This window comes from Salvelinus alpinus, chromosome 14 (genome assembly GCF_045679555.1).
Source record: "Salvelinus alpinus chromosome 14, SLU_Salpinus.1, whole genome shotgun sequence".
Lineage (NCBI taxonomy): Eukaryota > Metazoa > Chordata > Actinopteri > Salmoniformes > Salmonidae > Salvelinus > Salvelinus alpinus.
This window is the reverse complement of record NC_092099.1, coordinates 22,627,898-22,646,235: the sequence shown is the minus strand read 5'-3', so window position 1 is coordinate 22,646,235 and position 18,338 is coordinate 22,627,898. Positions and strand designations below refer to the sequence as shown.

The 18,338-nt window shown below is 41.1% G+C and overlaps 2 protein-coding genes across 5 annotated transcripts; one reads left to right on the top strand and one right to left on the bottom strand.

Moving 5' to 3' along the window:
* The first annotated feature begins 727 nt into the window (after positions 1 to 727).
* LOC139538609 (coiled-coil domain-containing protein 80-like) lies at positions 728 to 7,249 on the top strand. Its single transcript, XM_071340840.1, has 4 exons — positions 728 to 1,208; positions 1,666 to 1,769; positions 3,887 to 3,970; positions 6,202 to 7,249. The coding sequence occupies exons 1-4, from the start codon at positions 1,081 to 1,083 to the stop codon at positions 6,519 to 6,521; spliced, it is 636 nt and encodes a 211-aa protein (XP_071196941.1). The 5' UTR covers positions 728 to 1,080; the 3' UTR covers positions 6,522 to 7,249.
* A 167-nt stretch (positions 7,250 to 7,416) lies between these two features.
* Positions 7,417 to 17,625, bottom strand: slc35a5 (solute carrier family 35 member A5). Of its 4 annotated transcripts, XM_071340836.1 has the most exons (11): positions 17,512 to 17,625; positions 16,184 to 16,358; positions 16,003 to 16,101; positions 15,744 to 15,877; positions 15,595 to 15,662; positions 14,423 to 14,611; positions 14,026 to 14,232; positions 13,741 to 13,868; positions 13,072 to 13,340; positions 9,070 to 9,114; positions 7,417 to 8,968 (listed from the first exon to the last, which is right to left on the bottom strand). In XM_071340836.1, exons 2-10 carry the CDS (start codon positions 16,320 to 16,322, stop codon positions 9,097 to 9,099), a joined length of 1,251 nt encoding a protein of 416 aa, XP_071196937.1. In that variant the 5' UTR covers positions 16,323 to 16,358; positions 17,512 to 17,625; the 3' UTR covers positions 7,417 to 8,968; positions 9,070 to 9,096. The 4 variants fall into 4 exon arrangements, with proteins under 4 accessions (XP_071196937.1, XP_071196935.1, XP_071196936.1 ...); XM_071340834.1 differs by lacking the exon at positions 9,070 to 9,114; XM_071340835.1 differs by lacking the exon at positions 9,070 to 9,114 and having other exon boundaries at positions 16,784 to 17,586.
* Between the last annotated feature and the right edge of the window lie 713 nt (positions 17,626 to 18,338).

Here is an 18,338-nt window from a genome sequence, read left to right as displayed (position 1 = left end):
TATTTTCCAGGGTGCCACTCAGAATTTAATTTTAGAGGTACCTGTACCACCCATGACTGTGTTTGCTAGTGACAGAGACATGATTGTTGCATTCAAATGCTTTCAGTCCAGTAGCTTTCAGAGAGTGCCTAAATTTATATTTTATCATCAAAATGTAATTATTTATCACAATAAATGACTTTTTTTGACTATACCATACTTCAACATTCAAGTTTCACCCTAACACAGTTGTCTGAAACTCCTGGTTTGCTGGCCACATCAACAAGTCATATTATGCTGGCTTCCAAAGTGTTACATAATTCCTATTCAAATCCAGCCATAGGATATTGAAGAATTTGAACTTTTAATCCCCCGCAACCTGCAGTTAAAATGACTGCCAAGGTAGGAAAGGTTGATCAATAAGACTACCTAAACCATCTCAATAATGGGTTAAATAAATCCAACCACTTACAGATTGGATTTGCTTAGAAACATGTATGTTATTTATCTTTGTGTAGTATAAGATAAATTAATCAATCATTGTGCATGCAGAAACATAGATATTAAAACTATTCTAAAAAGCAACCTGCAACAAAGCATGCTGGGAAATATAATAATGAGGCCCCACCCATGTCTTTTTCACTCTGAGAGAGTTAACGGAAATTAACTCAACAGTCGAGTAACAACACCACCTGGTTAACACTTAATTTATTAACCACAGGTGGTGTCAATTTCAATTCCATTTATTCACCGCAGGTGGTGTCAATTTCAATCCCACTGGTGTTAACCCCACTAGAATCAGATATAACACTCACAACACTTTTTAACTCAACTCCAATAGTTTAACACCCACAAATTTGCTGTGTGTGAAGGGAATCTGATTCTCATCGAAAACATAAAGGATACACAATTTTCTAGGAATACTGGGATAGGTATAACAAAGGAATAGCATTTGTTATGTTTTTCTCCTGACAACTTAAAGAATCGAATAAGGATTGTACACTCAAATCCTCCAATGCTTATCTTTTTGGTCCACTGTCTTTTTTCTGTCTTGATGTGTGTTTGTCCCTCTAACAGCAATCCTACGAGGTCCCGATCGCCATGAAGGCTGTGTTTGATTACATCGACACCTTCTCCTCTCGCATCAGAGAGATGGAACAGCAGAAGAGAGACGGAGTTGTCTGCAAGAAGGAGGACAAACCCAGATCACTGGAGAACTTCCTCTCCAGGTAGTGTGTGTGCACGTTAGTCTTGCTGATGGCTGTGGCAGCGTCTGGAATTTTAAACAGTCATTAGCTCATAGCCAGTGAGAATATTGTCTCAAGCTAGGCAGGGGTCTCGTTGAGGAGGCTGTGGTCAGAATTTGTAGTCAACATGAATATTCACACTAAATCACCTGCACCACAAATTCAACAGTTCTTTATGAGCTAAACTTGGCTCTGATGGCGGACAGTATGCACGAGCCTGTACTTCTAGTACTCTACGTTAACACCATTGTCTTGGATTGATTGACTATGGTCCTATATTTCTGTCTTCAACAGATTGACTGTGGTTTGTTGCAATAGAGACTAAATTCCAGTCTGACAGTGAGCCAAAGGGTCTGGAGTTTGGACAGAAAATGACTTGGTTGATGACATGACTGTTTAATCTACATCTTTCATCCTAGTTCCGTCTTTGGGTTCTCAGGTTCCGTTGGAGGCGTCGCCTGTTTGTAATCTCCGCCCCCAACGATGAGGAATGGGCCTATCAGCAGCAACTCTATGCCCTGACCAGCCAAGCCTGCAACCTGGGTGAGTATAAGAAGGAATTGTTGAGTTATTATCATATTCCTTAAACAATATTTATCCCATCTACAGGAAGTGACTAGTCTAGTGCCTAGGGGTTGTTACACACACACACACTCACACACATACACACTGCTCCCTGTGGTTCAAAGTATGTGTAAATCATATTAGATTTACAACAGCCTCCAGTCAGACCTGATCTCATACAGAAGAACATTAGGCTCTCTATCCATTTGTTGAATTTTAGATTGATAGGTAAACACATATACTTTAGTAGTCATAATATAAGTGTTGGCAGTCACTGAGATTGAGGAGGACCATTATAATTGTTTCTCGCAGACATGTGCATACGCATTCAGGGACAGAGACACGCACCAACACAATTGACGAGGGAGAATATAGCACATTAGATCTGGTAAAAGATCATACTAACAAAAAGAGCAAGAGGAAGGCCATACAGTCAGATAGGATTTTAGGGGGGGGGGGCTTTCATCAAAACTATGAAAAGCTGTCAACAAGGCAAAGGGTGGCTACTTTGAAGAATCTTAAATATGAAATATATTTAGATTTGTTTAACACTTTTTTGGTTACTAAATGGTTCCATATGTGTTATTTCATAATTTTGATGTCTTCACTATTATTCTACAATGTAGAAAATAGTACAAATTAAAAATAAAAAAAACCTTGAATGAGTAGGTGTGTCCAAACTTTTGACTGGTACTGTATGTCAGGCTAGGAATAACCATGCAAAAAGGGTTTTCCGGGATGCATGAACAAATCAAATCGAACTTTATTTGTCACATGCGCCGAATACAACAAGTGTAAACCTTACCGTGAAATTCTTACTTACAAGCCCTTATAAGGGGCTGTAGTGTAAGGGCTGTAAGGACTTACTTACAAGCCCTTAACCAACAATGATATTTACTGCGATTTCGATGACAACCTATGGCCAAATGTTCAAGACAGGCTTGATACAAACTAATGCCTGCTAAATATTGTTTTTTTCATTTCTTTAATTTGATTACATTTTGAAAGATGTATTCAATGATCACACCTTTGATCACACATGAGATAGAAATTATGGAAATTTGATGTTGAGTAAAATTGTATGGGTAGTGCAAGTGTATTGCCTAATGTGAAAACAGTGTAATGTACTGTCATTTAATGTTCTGTAGCATACTACATTCCAAGGGACATTTTGAAACATTGAAACATGGGTCTTAAATGTGTTGCTACTGGATAAACTGGTTGTTAAAATAACTAAGTTGAGAAGATGTCATTATGTTGTGTTTTGGTGATTCAACCAATGTACTCATTATATTTTCGGTGTGTGGGGAAACATGCCTGCAAACACAATGAACGCACAATGAAAGGTTCTGAATGTAAGACTGGCTGCGTTACCAGTTTGGAGTTTTGTTCTAAGAGGATTGAAAATTCACCACATGAAAATAAAAAAACGAACAATCAGTGGTGCACGAGAACTTCAGTATTGGTGTTAATAACCAGAGCTGATTGTGAGTGTGTCAATACTCTGTGTAGAGTAAAACACTCAAAACCATGCTCATCATTATCATATTTCCCTCATGCTCTATTGCAGGTTGATTTTCAGAATTGTTTGTTTCAATATCTGTGTTTTTGCATGTATATTGATTGGTTGATTAATTTTAGGCTACACAAAGATAAATAACATACATTTTTCTAAAACTAATCAAATCAAATTGTATTAGTCACATGTGCCCGAATACAACAGGTGTAGACCTTACAGTAAAATGCTTACTTACAAGCCCCTAACCAATAATGCAGTTTAAAAAATATGAATAAGAATAAATTATAAAAGGAACAAGTAATTAAAGAGCAGCAGTAAAATAACAATAGCGAGACTATATACAGGGGGTACCGGTACAGAGTCAATGTGCGGGGGCACCGGTTAGTTGAGGTAATTGAGGTAATATGTACATGTAGGTAGAGTTTTTAAAGTGACTGAGCATAGATAATAACAGAGAGTAGCAGCGGCGTAAAAGAGGGGGTGGGCAATGCAAATATTATTTTGTTGTTCTAATGTGCTATTATGTCCTATCTGCTGTGTGTTCATCGATGTGGTGGTGGTTTCCATGGTGACCCAGGCCTGAGACACATCTCCATCCTGAAGCTGGTTGGCATGGAGGCAGTGGACCAGGGAGGAGTCCTAGAGCTCTATCCAATCAACGGTAAGAACCCTGTTGTCTCCACACCACCTATATGTACAGTTGAAGTCAGAACTTTACATACACATTTACATTTAAGTCATTTAGCAGACGCTCTTATCCAGAGCGACTTACAAATTCAAATTACACCTTAGCCAAATACATTTAAACTCAGTTTTTCACAATTCCTGACATTTAATCCGAGTAAAAAATCCCTGTCTTAGGTCAGTTAGGATCACCACTTTATTTTAAGAATGTGAAATGTCAGGAGAGATAGTAGAGATAATGATTTATTTCAGCTTTTATTTCTTTCATCACATTCCCAGTAGGTCAGAAGTTTACATACACTAAAAAAGAATTCTGAGGTCTTGGCTGATTTCTTTTGATTTTCCCATGATGTCAAGCAAAGATGCACTGAGTTTGAAGGTAGGCCTTGTAATACATCCACAGGTACACCTCTAATTGACCCAAATGATGTCAATTAGCCTATCAGAAGCTTCTAAAGCCATCACATAATTTTCTGGAATTTTCCAAGCTGTTTATAGGCACAGTCAACTTAGTGTATGTACACTTCTGACCCACTGGAAGTGTGATACAGTGAAATAATCTGTCTGTAAACAATTGTTGGAAAAATTACTTGTGTCATGCACAAAGTAGATGTCCTAATCGACTTGCCAAAACTATAGTTTGTTAACAAGAAATTTGTGGAGTGGTTGAAAAACTAGTTTTAATGACTCCAACCTAAGTGTATGTAAACTTCCGACTTCAACTGTATTATACTGCATACGGGAAATGGCTGTATGAATATTAAACAAAAAAGGGCAAGTGGTAGGTCAATGGGGCTGTATGTGTTATGTTTAGTTTAATCAGTTCATACAGCCATGATGTTGAATTTCTGATGTTGTTTTAATGACACAGCAGGCAGGTAGGCCAGCCTCAGCCCTAACTCCTGCTGTCTCCCCCAGTCCAAGTCCCTATAGCCCAGCTGCTTCTTCTGTATTCTCTCCATGCTACCTGTTTGATGTCTCCTCTCTGGTAGGGGACCCAACCTAAAAAACTTGCTGATGCTGCTGCCTACACCACACACACGGCCCTGTATCCATACACCCCTCACTGCTGCACAAGCACGCAGACAGCTCCTGTGGCCGGAGTGTTAGGGAGGAAATATGTAAACCCTCCCTTTAATTTCTCTAGCCTGCCAAATAGTATTCTTATGTGCTCTTTATGGACTTTTCCTTTAGTGATGGGTCGTTCGTGAACGAACAGCTCTTTATGGACTTTTCCTTTAGTGATGGGTCGTTCGCGAACGAACAGCTCTTTATGGACTTTTCCTTTAGTGATGGGTCGTTCGTGAACGAACAGCTCTTTATGGACTTTTCCTTTAGTGATGGGTCGTTCGTGAACGAACAGCTCTTTATGGACTTTTCCTTTAGTGATGAGTCGTTCGTGAACGAACAGCTCTTTATGGACTTTTCCTTTAGTGATGGGTCGTTCGTGAACGAACAGCTCTTATTGAACTGATCTTTTTGGTGAATGTCGGGAACCGAATTGCATCTGCGAGAGCCATTCAATTGGCTCCCTCATTTACATACTGTTACTACTGATTGTTGAGTACCCGATAATGATTATCTGCAGATACGTTGTAAAAACATTCTCTGAAGATTGTAATTCTTCACTGCAGTAAATATTGGTAGTGAGGAGAGAGCCTCATTCTGGTCCATACATATTTTTGCAGTGCATTCCATTTTATTTCTTCATTTTTTTTGGTCAGGTAAAAATGGTCAGGTAAAAATTGTACTAGCATATCATGATGTGACATAATTGCAGGCAACATTCTAGGCTTTACATAATGGATTTGGTATTTTTAAGCACCACTGAACAAAGAACTGTTTGCGAGCTAAATAAAGGTCTCTTTTAGGTAAACGGAGCCAAATGATCCGGCTCACTGAATAGACTCGGAATTACCATCAATGCTTTCCTTGAGTGAAGTGGTAGTTTTGCAGGGGAAGATGATGGGGCAGAGGTGCTGAATTTAGCGGAACCTTTAAAAGACAACGAAATGAATCCACACACACTTTCGCATTAAATGGATAATATGAAATTCAATTCTTCCATAGCAGTATTAACACAAACTAATCTTTTCTAACTCTAGAGAGGCAGCTTGGCCATGGAGCGAGAATGCCTCTTTAGTCAAAGATATCAAACATACCAAAGCCTATTGACTGACTCTCTCCATCGCTCTCTCCACCTTCCAGGCAGCGCCACGGTGGAACGTGAGGGCCTCTCGGCCGCCTTGGTCAAAGACATTCGCAACTACTTCCAGATCAGCCCAGAGTACTTCTCCATGCTGCTGGTGGGAAAGGACGGCAACGTCAAGTCGTGGTACCCGAGCCCCATGTGGTCCATGGCCAACATCTACGACCTGGTGGACTCCATGCAGCTCCGCAGGCAGGAGATGGCCATCCAGCAGTCACTGGGCATGCGCTGCCCCGAAGACGAGTATGGGGGCTACGGGTACCATCACAATGGCTACGACGGTTACCAGGACGCTTATCACCAGGGATACGGTTACTAAAGGGGTCGGGGAGAGGGTGTCAATAGTCAATAGTCTATCAGCAATGATATGGTCACTAAGGAGTATGTTGCCTAATCTCATAGATGCTTCTTGATGGCCCTTTGTAGATTTGAATGGATCAGATAGGTGTAAGCAAGCCCTCTGGTAGTCTAGATGGGATTTTCACCATGTCGCTTGAATCTGGTCTACAAGTTAGCAGTAAGTATCTAGGGCTAGGGGAAAGAGATTTAATTAAAATTGGGCATGTGTGTGTGTGAGGGGCATGAGTATAAACTTTGTCTCGCCTCCTTATTAGTGGATTGTGTTTTCAGGAAGTTTATGCACAGGGTTAAAGGGTAAGGGGTTAGCTCTGTACTTCCTGGTTTTGAACTAGAAGGAAATAAAGGATTGGATAGCGATGTCATCAATCTCAATCTTTCTTTATATCAGTCTTGTTCTTGTGTATTAAGAATTACAATCGAAAAACTTATCAACATTTTACATTTTCTATGTCTACTTCAATTCCATTCCTGACCAAATGTTAATTTTCACCTTATTGTAGATACAAGCGTAAAGATAAGTCAAAACCTTTGTATTTATTGGATTTTTTATTTGAGGCTATCAATATCAGATCTATAACTGTGTTTCTAAGATGAATTTTCAACTCGTTTAAGTTTCCTGTTGCTACACATTGTTCTTATTTATACTCCGTTGTGCTTTATGACAAATAAAACTTTGTTTACAATCAACAGTTTCTCTGAGTTAATACACATGTCAGTAATTTGTATAAATGTCTAGTCAGAGGTTCTTTACGCACACAGTAACCATTTATTATACTACACCACCCCCTGGTGGTTCAATTCGAACATTACAACACAGATCAACAGAATGGAAAAATAGCTAGACAAAATAATGGTATTTTTGGCAGAAGTTTTTAATGTTCATTTGGTAATCTGTTGACTGTGAGAAATTGTAATTATGCAATGTGTCATGAATAGTAATATAAAGAACCAGGTGTAAATTGCCTTAAATGCATACAGCATAATATCATTTTACTGATTTCATAAACATAACTTCACAAGAAGCTTTTTTGAATACATGATAGAAGTGTAAATTATATGGCACAATAAGCATGGACAGGAGAGGAGTAACACCGTTGAACACATGTAAACCACTAGAGAAGCCAATTACTTTTCAGTGTGTAATGTCAAACACAATCTTACATGTTTTACCGTCAGATTGGGTTTTCTGAACGTAACATGGACTGAGACCAGAACAAATCACATGGTCCGTGTGCTAGTACTGTATGGTCTTTGTGAGTACTTAATAATGGTAAGACAAACTGATTAGAAAAACGAGTTTAGCTCCCAAACATCCAACAGCCTTGAGTAGATTTCTTAATAGCCACCAACATAATGCAAACAAATGTATAATAAAAACTGGTTTTGAAAAACAGAGACAAAATAAGATCATAACCGGCAGATATCAACTTCTCAACATCTGACAGCTGTAACCCTTGCCACTGTGTCAATAACAGCAATAGCATTATTTTAACTACAACAACATATACAAAATTGTATATTTAGCATTTCTTCCATTACAATATTATTTGTATAGCATATTTCATACGCAAACAAGCACATTTCTGAAAAGATGCGGTAGAGAGGTCAATGGAACGCAGACCTTAGGGGACAGAAGAAGGACGCCGGATTGGCGCACATTCAACAAGTCTGATCTAACAAAGTGAATATTTGTGAACAGGCCCACAATGTGGTTACTAAAATTAGATTATGATATATTTGCCAGTTTTCACAGAATAACATTTAAAAGTTGTTTATTTTCGGGTTTAGAAGAAGTGACTGCTAAATGCTAACTCTTGTTCGTATAAGCTGGTAGCATAGCTAGCATTTAGAAATCGGTCATGGTAGTCAAAGTCGCTTTTAACTGCAATGCAGTTGATTGGTGATTACATGAACATGTATTGGGGTTGACATCCATACACTCATTATACTCAACATACAGTAGTGTGGAATACACATATAAACAATAGCCTAAATGTAGGATCATTTTGCTGGGGGGCAATGAAGAGACTCAGGATCTTTTCCCCATGCGTTTCCGTGGCATTTCCATTTTGTGTCGAGTTCCATTGACCTCTTTACCGCATCTATGATGTACAATAAATTATGACAATCACAGTAGGCCAACAAAACCACAGGCCAAGCCGCTCTGATGTCATAATACACAGCATGTCCATTCTGATGTCACAGGCTGATGATGTCACAGGCCAGGTTATAGCAAAGTCATAATTCAGGACTGACAGTTTGTCCATTGTGATGTCACAGAGCCAGGCATTCTGATGACATCACAGGGTTGAGCCATTGTGAGGTCATAATGGGAGGCTAGACAGACTCCTCCTCTGATTCACTGTCTGTGTTTGGCTTGGTCAGCCTCTCCAGCTCCTCCCCATCCTACACAAACACAAAGGAAGCATGGTGGAGATTAGAGAGGAATAACACCAGAAAGACGAACGTCTGAAAGCAGTGGGTGGATGTGGTGTGTTAGCGTTTACCTGCTGGATGTCGATGAACAACGGCGATTAAAAACCATGTAGAATCTAGGGAAGGGCATTTTACATTATTTCACTATTCAAATAATATCAGGATATTTTTGGGAATATACAGATAATTATAATGACTCCCTTGATCAATTAGTATGACGCAAATGCAGAGGTAAAACAACAGAAGGCTGTTTTACTCCGTAGTTTTGGGTTAAAAGCAACAGTAAAAGAGACGATAGAACTGATTGTCTTACAAAAAGGTTCTGGTGAGTGTTTTGCATCGATCTGTGTCAGGTCTTCTGGAAACTGTTAGGGGCTCGCCAGTAATTGCTATTTGAAGTGGCGAAAAGTGGCAACGCACAGTTATAAAAACAATATTCAAAAGTTTATTTTTTTAAGTATTTAAAATGTCATGGTATATCCTTGTAGGTAACAAGGATAATTTAATTTATAACAAAGCCTTTTCAATGTTGAAATAGGGCTACAATAAATAGAACATGTAAATGAACACTTACTCAAGTAATCGAATGCTAACGTATGTTCAGATATCCTGATATTCGATTAACTGTGCCCATCCTTATTAGAATCGACAGGAAATGAACGGCCAGAGGCGATAGGACGGCCACAAACTGTTTTTTGGTACACTAAGGATTTGAGGAAGGTTTGCTGATCCTAGATTTATGTCTACAGGCAATTTCCACACAGAGCCTCCATAGATAGACAACCTCCTACTGATCATCATACTCTAACCAACCTAATTGAATACATCTATGTACCTACTGTAATGCAGTTACCCAGGGCTAAGGCTGTGGTGGGAATCTAAACTCTGTTCATTACACAGAATCACATTGGTTTCCCCACAATCTAAATCATTATTACACACAAATGAGAATCACGGTTGCCCTCAGTGTGCATGTGTGTTTGCCTGTGTCACACTGTATATGTGTGAGAGTGGGTTGTGTTTATGTTTGGGTTTCTCTCTCTCTCTCGTGTGTGTGTGTGTGTGTGTGTGTGTGTGTGTGTGTGTGTGTGTGTGTGTGTGTGTGTGTGTGTGTGTGTGTGTGTGTGTGTGTGTGTGTGTGTGTGTGTTTGTACACACACACACTACTGGTCAAAAGTTTTAGAGCACCTACTCATTCAAGGGTTTTTCTTTATTTTTACTATTTTCTACATTGTAGAATAATAGTGAAGACATCAAAACTATGAAAGAACACATGTGGAATCATGTAGTAACAACAAAAGTGTTAAACAAAATATATTTTATATTTGAGATTCTTCAAAGTAGCCATCCTTTGCCTTGATGACAGCTTTGCACACACTTGGCGTTCTCTCAAACAGGTTCATGAGGTAGTCACCTGAAATGCATTTCAATGAACAGGTGTGCCTTTGTGGAATTTCTTTCCATCTTAATGCGCTTGAGCATATCAGTTGTGTTGTGACAAGGTAGGGGGGTATACAGAAGATAGCCCTATTTGACCAAGTCCAAGTCCATATTATGGCAAGAACAGCTCAAATAATCAAAGAGAAACGACAGTCCATCATTACTTTAAGACATGAAGGTCAGTCAATACGGAATATTTCAAGAACTTTGAAAGTTTCTTCAAGTGCAGTCGCAAAAACCATCAAGCTCTATGTTGAAACTGGCTCTCATGAGGACCGCCACAGGAAAGGAAGTCCCTTTGTTACCTCTACTGCAGAGGATGAGTTCATTAGAGTTACCAGCCTCAGAAATTGCAACCCAAATAAATGCTTCACAGAGCTCAAGTATCAAACACATCTCAACATCAACTGTTCAGAGTAGACTGTGTGAATCAGACCTTAATGGTCTAATTGCTGCAAGGAAACCACTACTAAAAGGACACCAATAAGAAGAAGAGACTTGCCTGTGCCAAGAAACACGAGCAATAAACATTAGACCGGTGGAAATTTGTCCAACTGCCGTATCTTTGTGAGACGCGTTGTGGGTGAACGGATTATCTCCGCATGTGTATTTCCCACCGTAAAGCATGGAGGAGGTGTTATGGTGTGGGGGTGCTTTGCTGGTGACACTGTCTGTGATTTATTTAGAATTCAAGGCACACTTAACCAGCATGGCTACGACAGCATTCTAGAGCGATACGCCTTCCCATCTGATTTGCGCTTAGTGGGCCTGTCATTTGTTTTTCAACAGGACCGCAGAGTGAAGGAAAAGCAGCTAACAAGTGCTCAGCATGTGGGAACTCCTTCAAGACTGTTGGAAAAGCATTCCAGGTGAAGCTGGTTGAGAGAATGCCAAGAGTGTGCAAAGATGTCATAAAGGCAAAGGGTGCTTATTTGAAGAATCTCAAATATAAAATATATTTTGATTTATTTAACACTTTTTTGTTTACTACATGATCCATATGTGTTATTTCATAGTTTTGATGTCTTCACCATTATTCTACAATATAGAAAACAGTCCAAATAAAGAAAAACCCTTGAATGAGTGCCTTAGGAAAGTATTCAGACCCCTTGACTTTTTCCACATTTTGATTAGGTTACAGCCTTATTCTAAAATGGATTAAATAAAACATTTTCCTTATCAATCTACACATAATACAAAAACAAGTTTTTTGAAATTCCTATAGTATTTAGACCCTCAAGATTGAACCCAAGTGCATCCCGTTTCCATTGATCATCCTTGAGATGTTTCTACAACTTGGAGTCCACCTATGGTAAATTCAATTGATTGGACATGATTTGGAAAGGCACACACCTTTCTATATAAGGTCCTACAGTTGACAGTGCATGTCAGAGCAAAAACCAAGTCATGAGGTCGAAGGAATTGTCTGTAGAGCTTCGAGACAGGATTGTGTCGAGGCACAGATCTGGGGAAGGGTACCAAAAAAATGTCTGCAGCATTGAAGGTCCCCAAGAATACAGTGGCCTCCATCATTCTTAAATGGAAGAAGTTTGGAACCACCAAGACTCTTCCTAGAGCTGGCTGCCTGGCCAAACTGAGCAATTGGGGGAGAAGGGCCTTGGTCAGGGAGGTGACCAAGAACCCGATGGTTACTGACAGAGCTCCAGAGTTCTTCTGTGGAGATGGAAGAACATTCCAGAAAGACAACCATCTCTGCAGCACTCCACCAATCAGGCCTTTATGGTAGAGTGGCCAGACGGAAGCGAATCCTCAGTAAAAGGCACATGACAGCCCGCTTGGAGTTTGCCAAAAGGCACCTAAAGGACTCTCAAACCATGAGAAACAAGATTCTCTGGTCTGATGAAACCAAGATTGAACTGAACGCCAAGCGTCACGTCTGGAGGAAACCTGGCACCATCCCTGCGGTGAAGCATGGTGGTGGCAGCATCATGCTGTGGGGATGTTTTTCAGCGGCAGGGACTGGGAGACTAGTCAGGATCGAGGGAAAGATGAACGGAGCAAAGTACAGAGAGATCCTTGATGAAAACGTGATCCAGAGTGCTCAGGACCTCAGACTGGGGTGAAGGATCACCTTCCAACAGGACAACGACCCTAAGCACACAGCCAAGACAACGCAGGAGTGGCTTCGGGACAAGTCTCTGAATATCCTTGAGTGGCCCAGCCAGAGCCCGGACTTGAACCCGATTAAATATCTCTGGAGAGACCTGAAAATAGTTGTGCAGAGACACTCCCCATCCAACCTGACAGAGATTGAGAGGATCTGCAGAGAAGAATGGGAGAAACTCTCCAAATACAGCTGTGCCAAGCTTGTAGCGTCATACCCAAGAAGACTAGAGGCTGTAATTTCTGCCAAAGGTGCTTCAACAAAGTACTGATTAAATGGTCTGAATACTTATGTAAATGTCGTATCAGTGTTTTTTATTTTTAATACATTTCAAATATATCTAAAAACCTGTTTTTGCATTGTCATTATGGGGTAGTGTGTAGATTGATGAGGGGGAAAAAAACGATTGAATCAATTTTGAATAAGGCTGTAATGTAACAAACTGTGGAAAAAGTCAGGGGTCTGAATACTTTCCGACTGCACTGTATACATTCAAGCATGTCCTCACCCCTCGTGACCTCTGCAGCACCTCTCCGTTAATGACGCGCAGCTTCTCGCGCTGCAGGACGTACTCAGGGTCTTTGGGCCGGCTGGCGTTGTAGACAAAGATGGCGAGCAGCACCACGGGCGCCTGCAGGAAGAAGTCCAGCGAGGGGTGGAAGTCAAAGAGGAAGAGGGACAGGGCCGTGACCAGGACTGTAGTGATCTGGCCGGTCAGCACGTGGAACATGTTGTCTCTGAACTTCAAGATAAACGCCACCGACAGGCCCAGGGCAGCTTGGGATAAAACATTTGATATATTAATAATGTACATACTGATAATGATGGATCAATAATAATGCATTTATAATAATCAACCTCAGGATGAACGCCACTGACAGGCCCAGGGAAGCTACTGATACATTTCGTAATGTCTTAATAATAATGAATATATTGATTATGATGTATCAATAATAATGCATTCCTAATAATCAGCCTCAGGATGAATGCAACCGACAGACCCTCGCTGTCAGGAATAATGGATCAATATATTAGTAATGAATAGTGTATCAATAATCATGCATATACCATATACACAGTACATACTGTACCTATTCATGCTAATGAATGAACCAGTCCTTTACATTGTATGAGGTTAATTCATCAACAGTAGCACCAGTGTGTACGTGTGTCCTACCAGTGACCAGCACCAGTCCCAGTGAGTAGACGTTGTGACCGTAGAGGAGGCCACAGTGGACGGTTAGACCCCTCGCCTCGCCCCCTAGACCCAGAGTCAGACCGTTGAACAGCATGCCAAACATGTACCTGCAACCACATACACAGATTTTTAGACAGATGGGGTGTGGGTGTTTGTGTGTAGTTTGGTGGTTATTGGGATGTTTGAAAGCTGTGTGAATATGTGCGTGTGTGTCATATGTTTGCATTCATGCATGTGTGTGCCAACATTCACATGAGTTCTTACAGTTTGCTGTTCTGGATGAAGATGCTCTCTTGGAGCTGGTCTCCCTCCTTGAGGATCTTCTCGTTGTAGATGTTGGCCATGGAGGAGATAAAACACTGGAGCACCAGGAGGATGTGACCCATGCCCAGAGAGCGCAGAGTCCCCATCAGCCTCCCCCGCCACGCCTCAGCCTGTCCCGGCAGCACTGAGCTCCATGTGCTGGAGTTACTGGGAGGGAGGGAGGGAGGGGAGACAGCAGGAACACTTACTTAGACTGACTTATTGACAGGGAAAGGAGACTTGTGGTGTCATGCAGGATGTGTGAAGATGTCCTAATACAGACACTGTACAGAGGAGTGCTGAATTCCACATTGACTGCCTCCCTTCCTCCTTCCCTCCCATCCATCGCTCTGACAACCTTTCGTTCCTTCGTTGCTCCTCTAGCTGTGTGTAGAGCAGGCAGCTGTTGGTGGGTGGGGAGAGGGGGCTGGGGTGGAGGCCCGGCATCGCTATGGCCCGTTGGCTGCCTCCCGACCCCGTCGTCAAGGAGACAATGGACAGGAAAAGGATGACCAGGGAGGCCCACTGCACCCAGGACAGGCGTCTCCTAGGGGCGAGGAGGGGAATAGCAGCGGTCAGAGATGAGTCCTTCAACATAGGCTGACCCTAAATGCTGATCTGAAATCAGATTACGATTTTTCCTCAATAATGGTTAAAGCTGTTATTGTTTTTGTTAATAAAACGGAAGAGAGGTGCATTCACTATTGTGGTAAAAAAAAACTGTTGTTTGAAATAACTTTTGTTGTTGTAATATCGCAAACGGTCGTGCCAGTTTCACAAAGTACGGATTCCAGCTTTAAAAAGGACCAGTGCAGTCAAAAACATGATTTCCCTGTTGGGAGTAATACTGTGAAATTGTGAAAATGACGATAATGCCCTTTAAGTGTAATTTTTTTATTTAACTAGGCAAGTCAGTTAAGAACAAATTCTTATTTACAATGACGGCCTACCACGTCCAAACCTTAACCCGGACGATGCTGGGACAATTGTGCGCCGCCCTATGGGACTCCCAATCACGGCCAGTTGTGATACAGCCTGGAATCGAACCAGGGTCTGTAGTGATGCCTTTAGCGCTGAGATGCAGTGCCTTAGACCGCTGCACCACTCGGGAGCACCACTAAGATCTGTTTGAAAAGCGCCTGAAATTTCAGCCAGTTGTGGTGGGATGTAGTTTTGAACTGTCTAGTGACATCACCAAGTAGTAAATTAGTTAATAGACCAATAAGAAAGAGTACCAAACCTCTCTGCCAATAACAGCTAGGTTTCCCCTCACCACTCCCAGACAGTCCTAGTTAAATTGCTCCTTGCTAAGAAGCTATTTTTGTTTATTACAGTAAGGTACTTAATTCTTACCCAGAAATGATTTGATATTGAGATAAAAACAGCTACATTGGTTAGGGTTGTGTCAGGGTAAGCTGATCCTAGATCAGTAGTTACTGAAACTTTTACCTCGAGTGCCACTATCAGCTATGTAAACAAACATATAGGTCCAGTAGAGAACACTATGTCCAGAACAAAACTGTGACTTACTTCAGCACAACTCTGAACAGGATAGCTGTGGTCAGGATGACAAAATTAGAGAACAACACAGCCATGGCCTGTGGGGGAAAGGAATCAGAGACAACTGAGACTTTAACATTAGCATTTAAAACACTGCAGTGTGTTATTATTAAACTCACAGGCTGTAGGTAGGTCATGACGTAGAAAATTATGAGGTTATCCAGAAAGTAAAGGAAGGCGGGGACGGACCACTTCATGAAACTCAGGAAGGCAGAGCCCGAGGAGCAGCCCAGCTCTCGACATGAACGACCCTCTGGAATACATACACTTTAATCTCCCTCTCTCAGGTACATTCTTGCTCGACAACAACAACTCTAAACATTCTGAATTATGACATTGGACAAGATGGCGTCCTCTCCCTCAGTGCCCATCTCTTACCTCTGACCATGACTCTGAGAGACATGCCAAGACAGAAGAGCAGCTTGAGCCCCTCTGCCAGCAGGTTGACAGACGCAGGGAGGAAGTCATACTTGTTCTCTATAGGTCAAAGAAGAGAAGAAACGGTTACATAAAACCATTGATTTAAACTGAAGTCCATGAATGATAATGTAGTACTAACGTGTGTTGGCAGAGAACTTGAGCAGCAGGATGCGAGAGGTGCCCAGGGTGACGAAGCCCAAGCCCAGGGCCAGAGTGTACGCTGAGGAGCGGGAGCACAGCCTGGGACACAGTCTGGAGCACAGCCGGCAGGACGCCATGGTGTGGGCTCACACACACGCAGGGCTCCTGGCTCACTGAAACACACACAACAAAACCACTGTGAGCTGGTATATGAGTGCAGGCCAAGAGCCGACATGTAGGCAGAGCACGCAGAGGTGGGAAAATAAGAAAAAAGCAGTAAGAGCAGAGAAAACAAAGACAACAGCAGTAAGATAAGCCTTCAGTGTCCGCAGCACACAGCCCAGTGCTGAGAGAAACTGTTCACAGCCTAACCCACCCCACTCTAACCCTGCTAGTTTCACATCACTCTCTATACAGTTGACTACAGCAGTACATTTAGGCCTAGATAGTGGCCACATTAAAACTCCTTCCACTCTCCCTCTACTAACACAACATCCCAAACAGGTCTAGCTATTCTGCTCCTCTCTAAAAGCCACAGGACATGACCTAGGCTATGTACAGTAACTAGTGTTGTCCTTAAAGTAGCCACAGTTATCACCTCTTCGCGGAATCTTCCTGTTTGTCTTGCTGATTAGAAGCATGTGAGAGCCAGACAGTGCCAAACACAAGACACACACCGAGGGTTTTCTTCCAGAGTACAGTTACACAGTTCAACTGCAGTTATTATTATATTAGCTGAAATGGTTGCTAAAGTAATGTGCAGTGTTTACCAAAACAAACAAATGAACAAAAGGTCACATTGTGGCTATTTTAAATTATGAATAGAGGTCATGCTATATTTTCATTAAAACACCCTGTTATAGGACAAGTTGTATATGGAGACTAATGTGTGCATGGCATGTTGCCTATAGCCAAATGCAATGGCAATATGTAATGGCAATAGGCTTACTGTACTTTAGGACAATCTGTTAAATGCAGGCAGGGCTATACAAGCTAATGCAGGTGCATGGGCAAGTCATCAAACGCCTAGTCATACATACAAGTCATACATTTATCAAGCTGTATTTTGATTGTTCACATAAACTGTCACCACAATAGCAAATAGCAATTAACTAGATACATTAGTTAGTTAGCTAGCTTCATCCAGCTGCTTGATTGTTTGGTGGGGTCTCAAGAATGTAAACAACGCACACAGCACTGTCGAGCACTGCCACCTCGAAAATGTCCACAAAAACTAAAGTTTCTCTATGAAGAGTAGGCTACGAAATCCTGCTGTTAAAATTCAACCAAAAGCAAGAGTTTGTACTTAGCTAATAGAAATCGTACATTTTCTACAGCTTTCTGTCTACACATTGCAGACAGTCAAACTGCTTCGGGTTTGCTTCCTGGTAGCCTTGGACGCGCGCAAGCGCAATGGGTATGAAACGGGGATTGGCGACGTCATGTTTTAACGTATTTAGAATATGCACTATTCAGAAATCACTCGCCATTTCCTGGCTGGTAAAATTCTAATAGTTCACCTAATTTCAGTTTATGTGACAAAACAAACAAGTACAGTGTAGAGAATCATTGTATAATCTAAACCGCTGTGAAATATATTTTCCATAACCAAAAATGTTGTATTTTGAGTTGTTTAACGCTGGTGTACAAAATCAAAAGTTAAATACGCAAAACCGAAACTTAAAAACGAGACGGATAGAAATAGCGCAAATAGAACAGATCTACCGCTTTTTAGACTTGCTTTCAATGAGAATGACATATCTATAACTACATTTATGTGAATTTTGTTTGGTCACCCAAGAAGGTATGTATTGCAGCTTAATTGCATACTATGATTGGTATACTGAATTAAAATTCAGACTAATGTCTGTGATTATGCAATCCCTTGTCAACACTGTGCTGTTTAGTAGGTCCACTGTCTAGCAAGAAACAAAAATAGTTATACAAAGGTATGAGTGCAAGTTTGCCATTGTCTTTCCTTTTGTTTAAAAATATATGACTGATTACAACTTTAGTAAGTTCTGTATACTCATTGCATAGGAATTTGTGCAGGTAGTAACACAGGCTCAGGTATAACACAGATATGACAACCGGGGGAGAAATCGCAGGTTGCCTTTTAGTTGAATTTTAACCTGGTTCCCTACACTTACCAT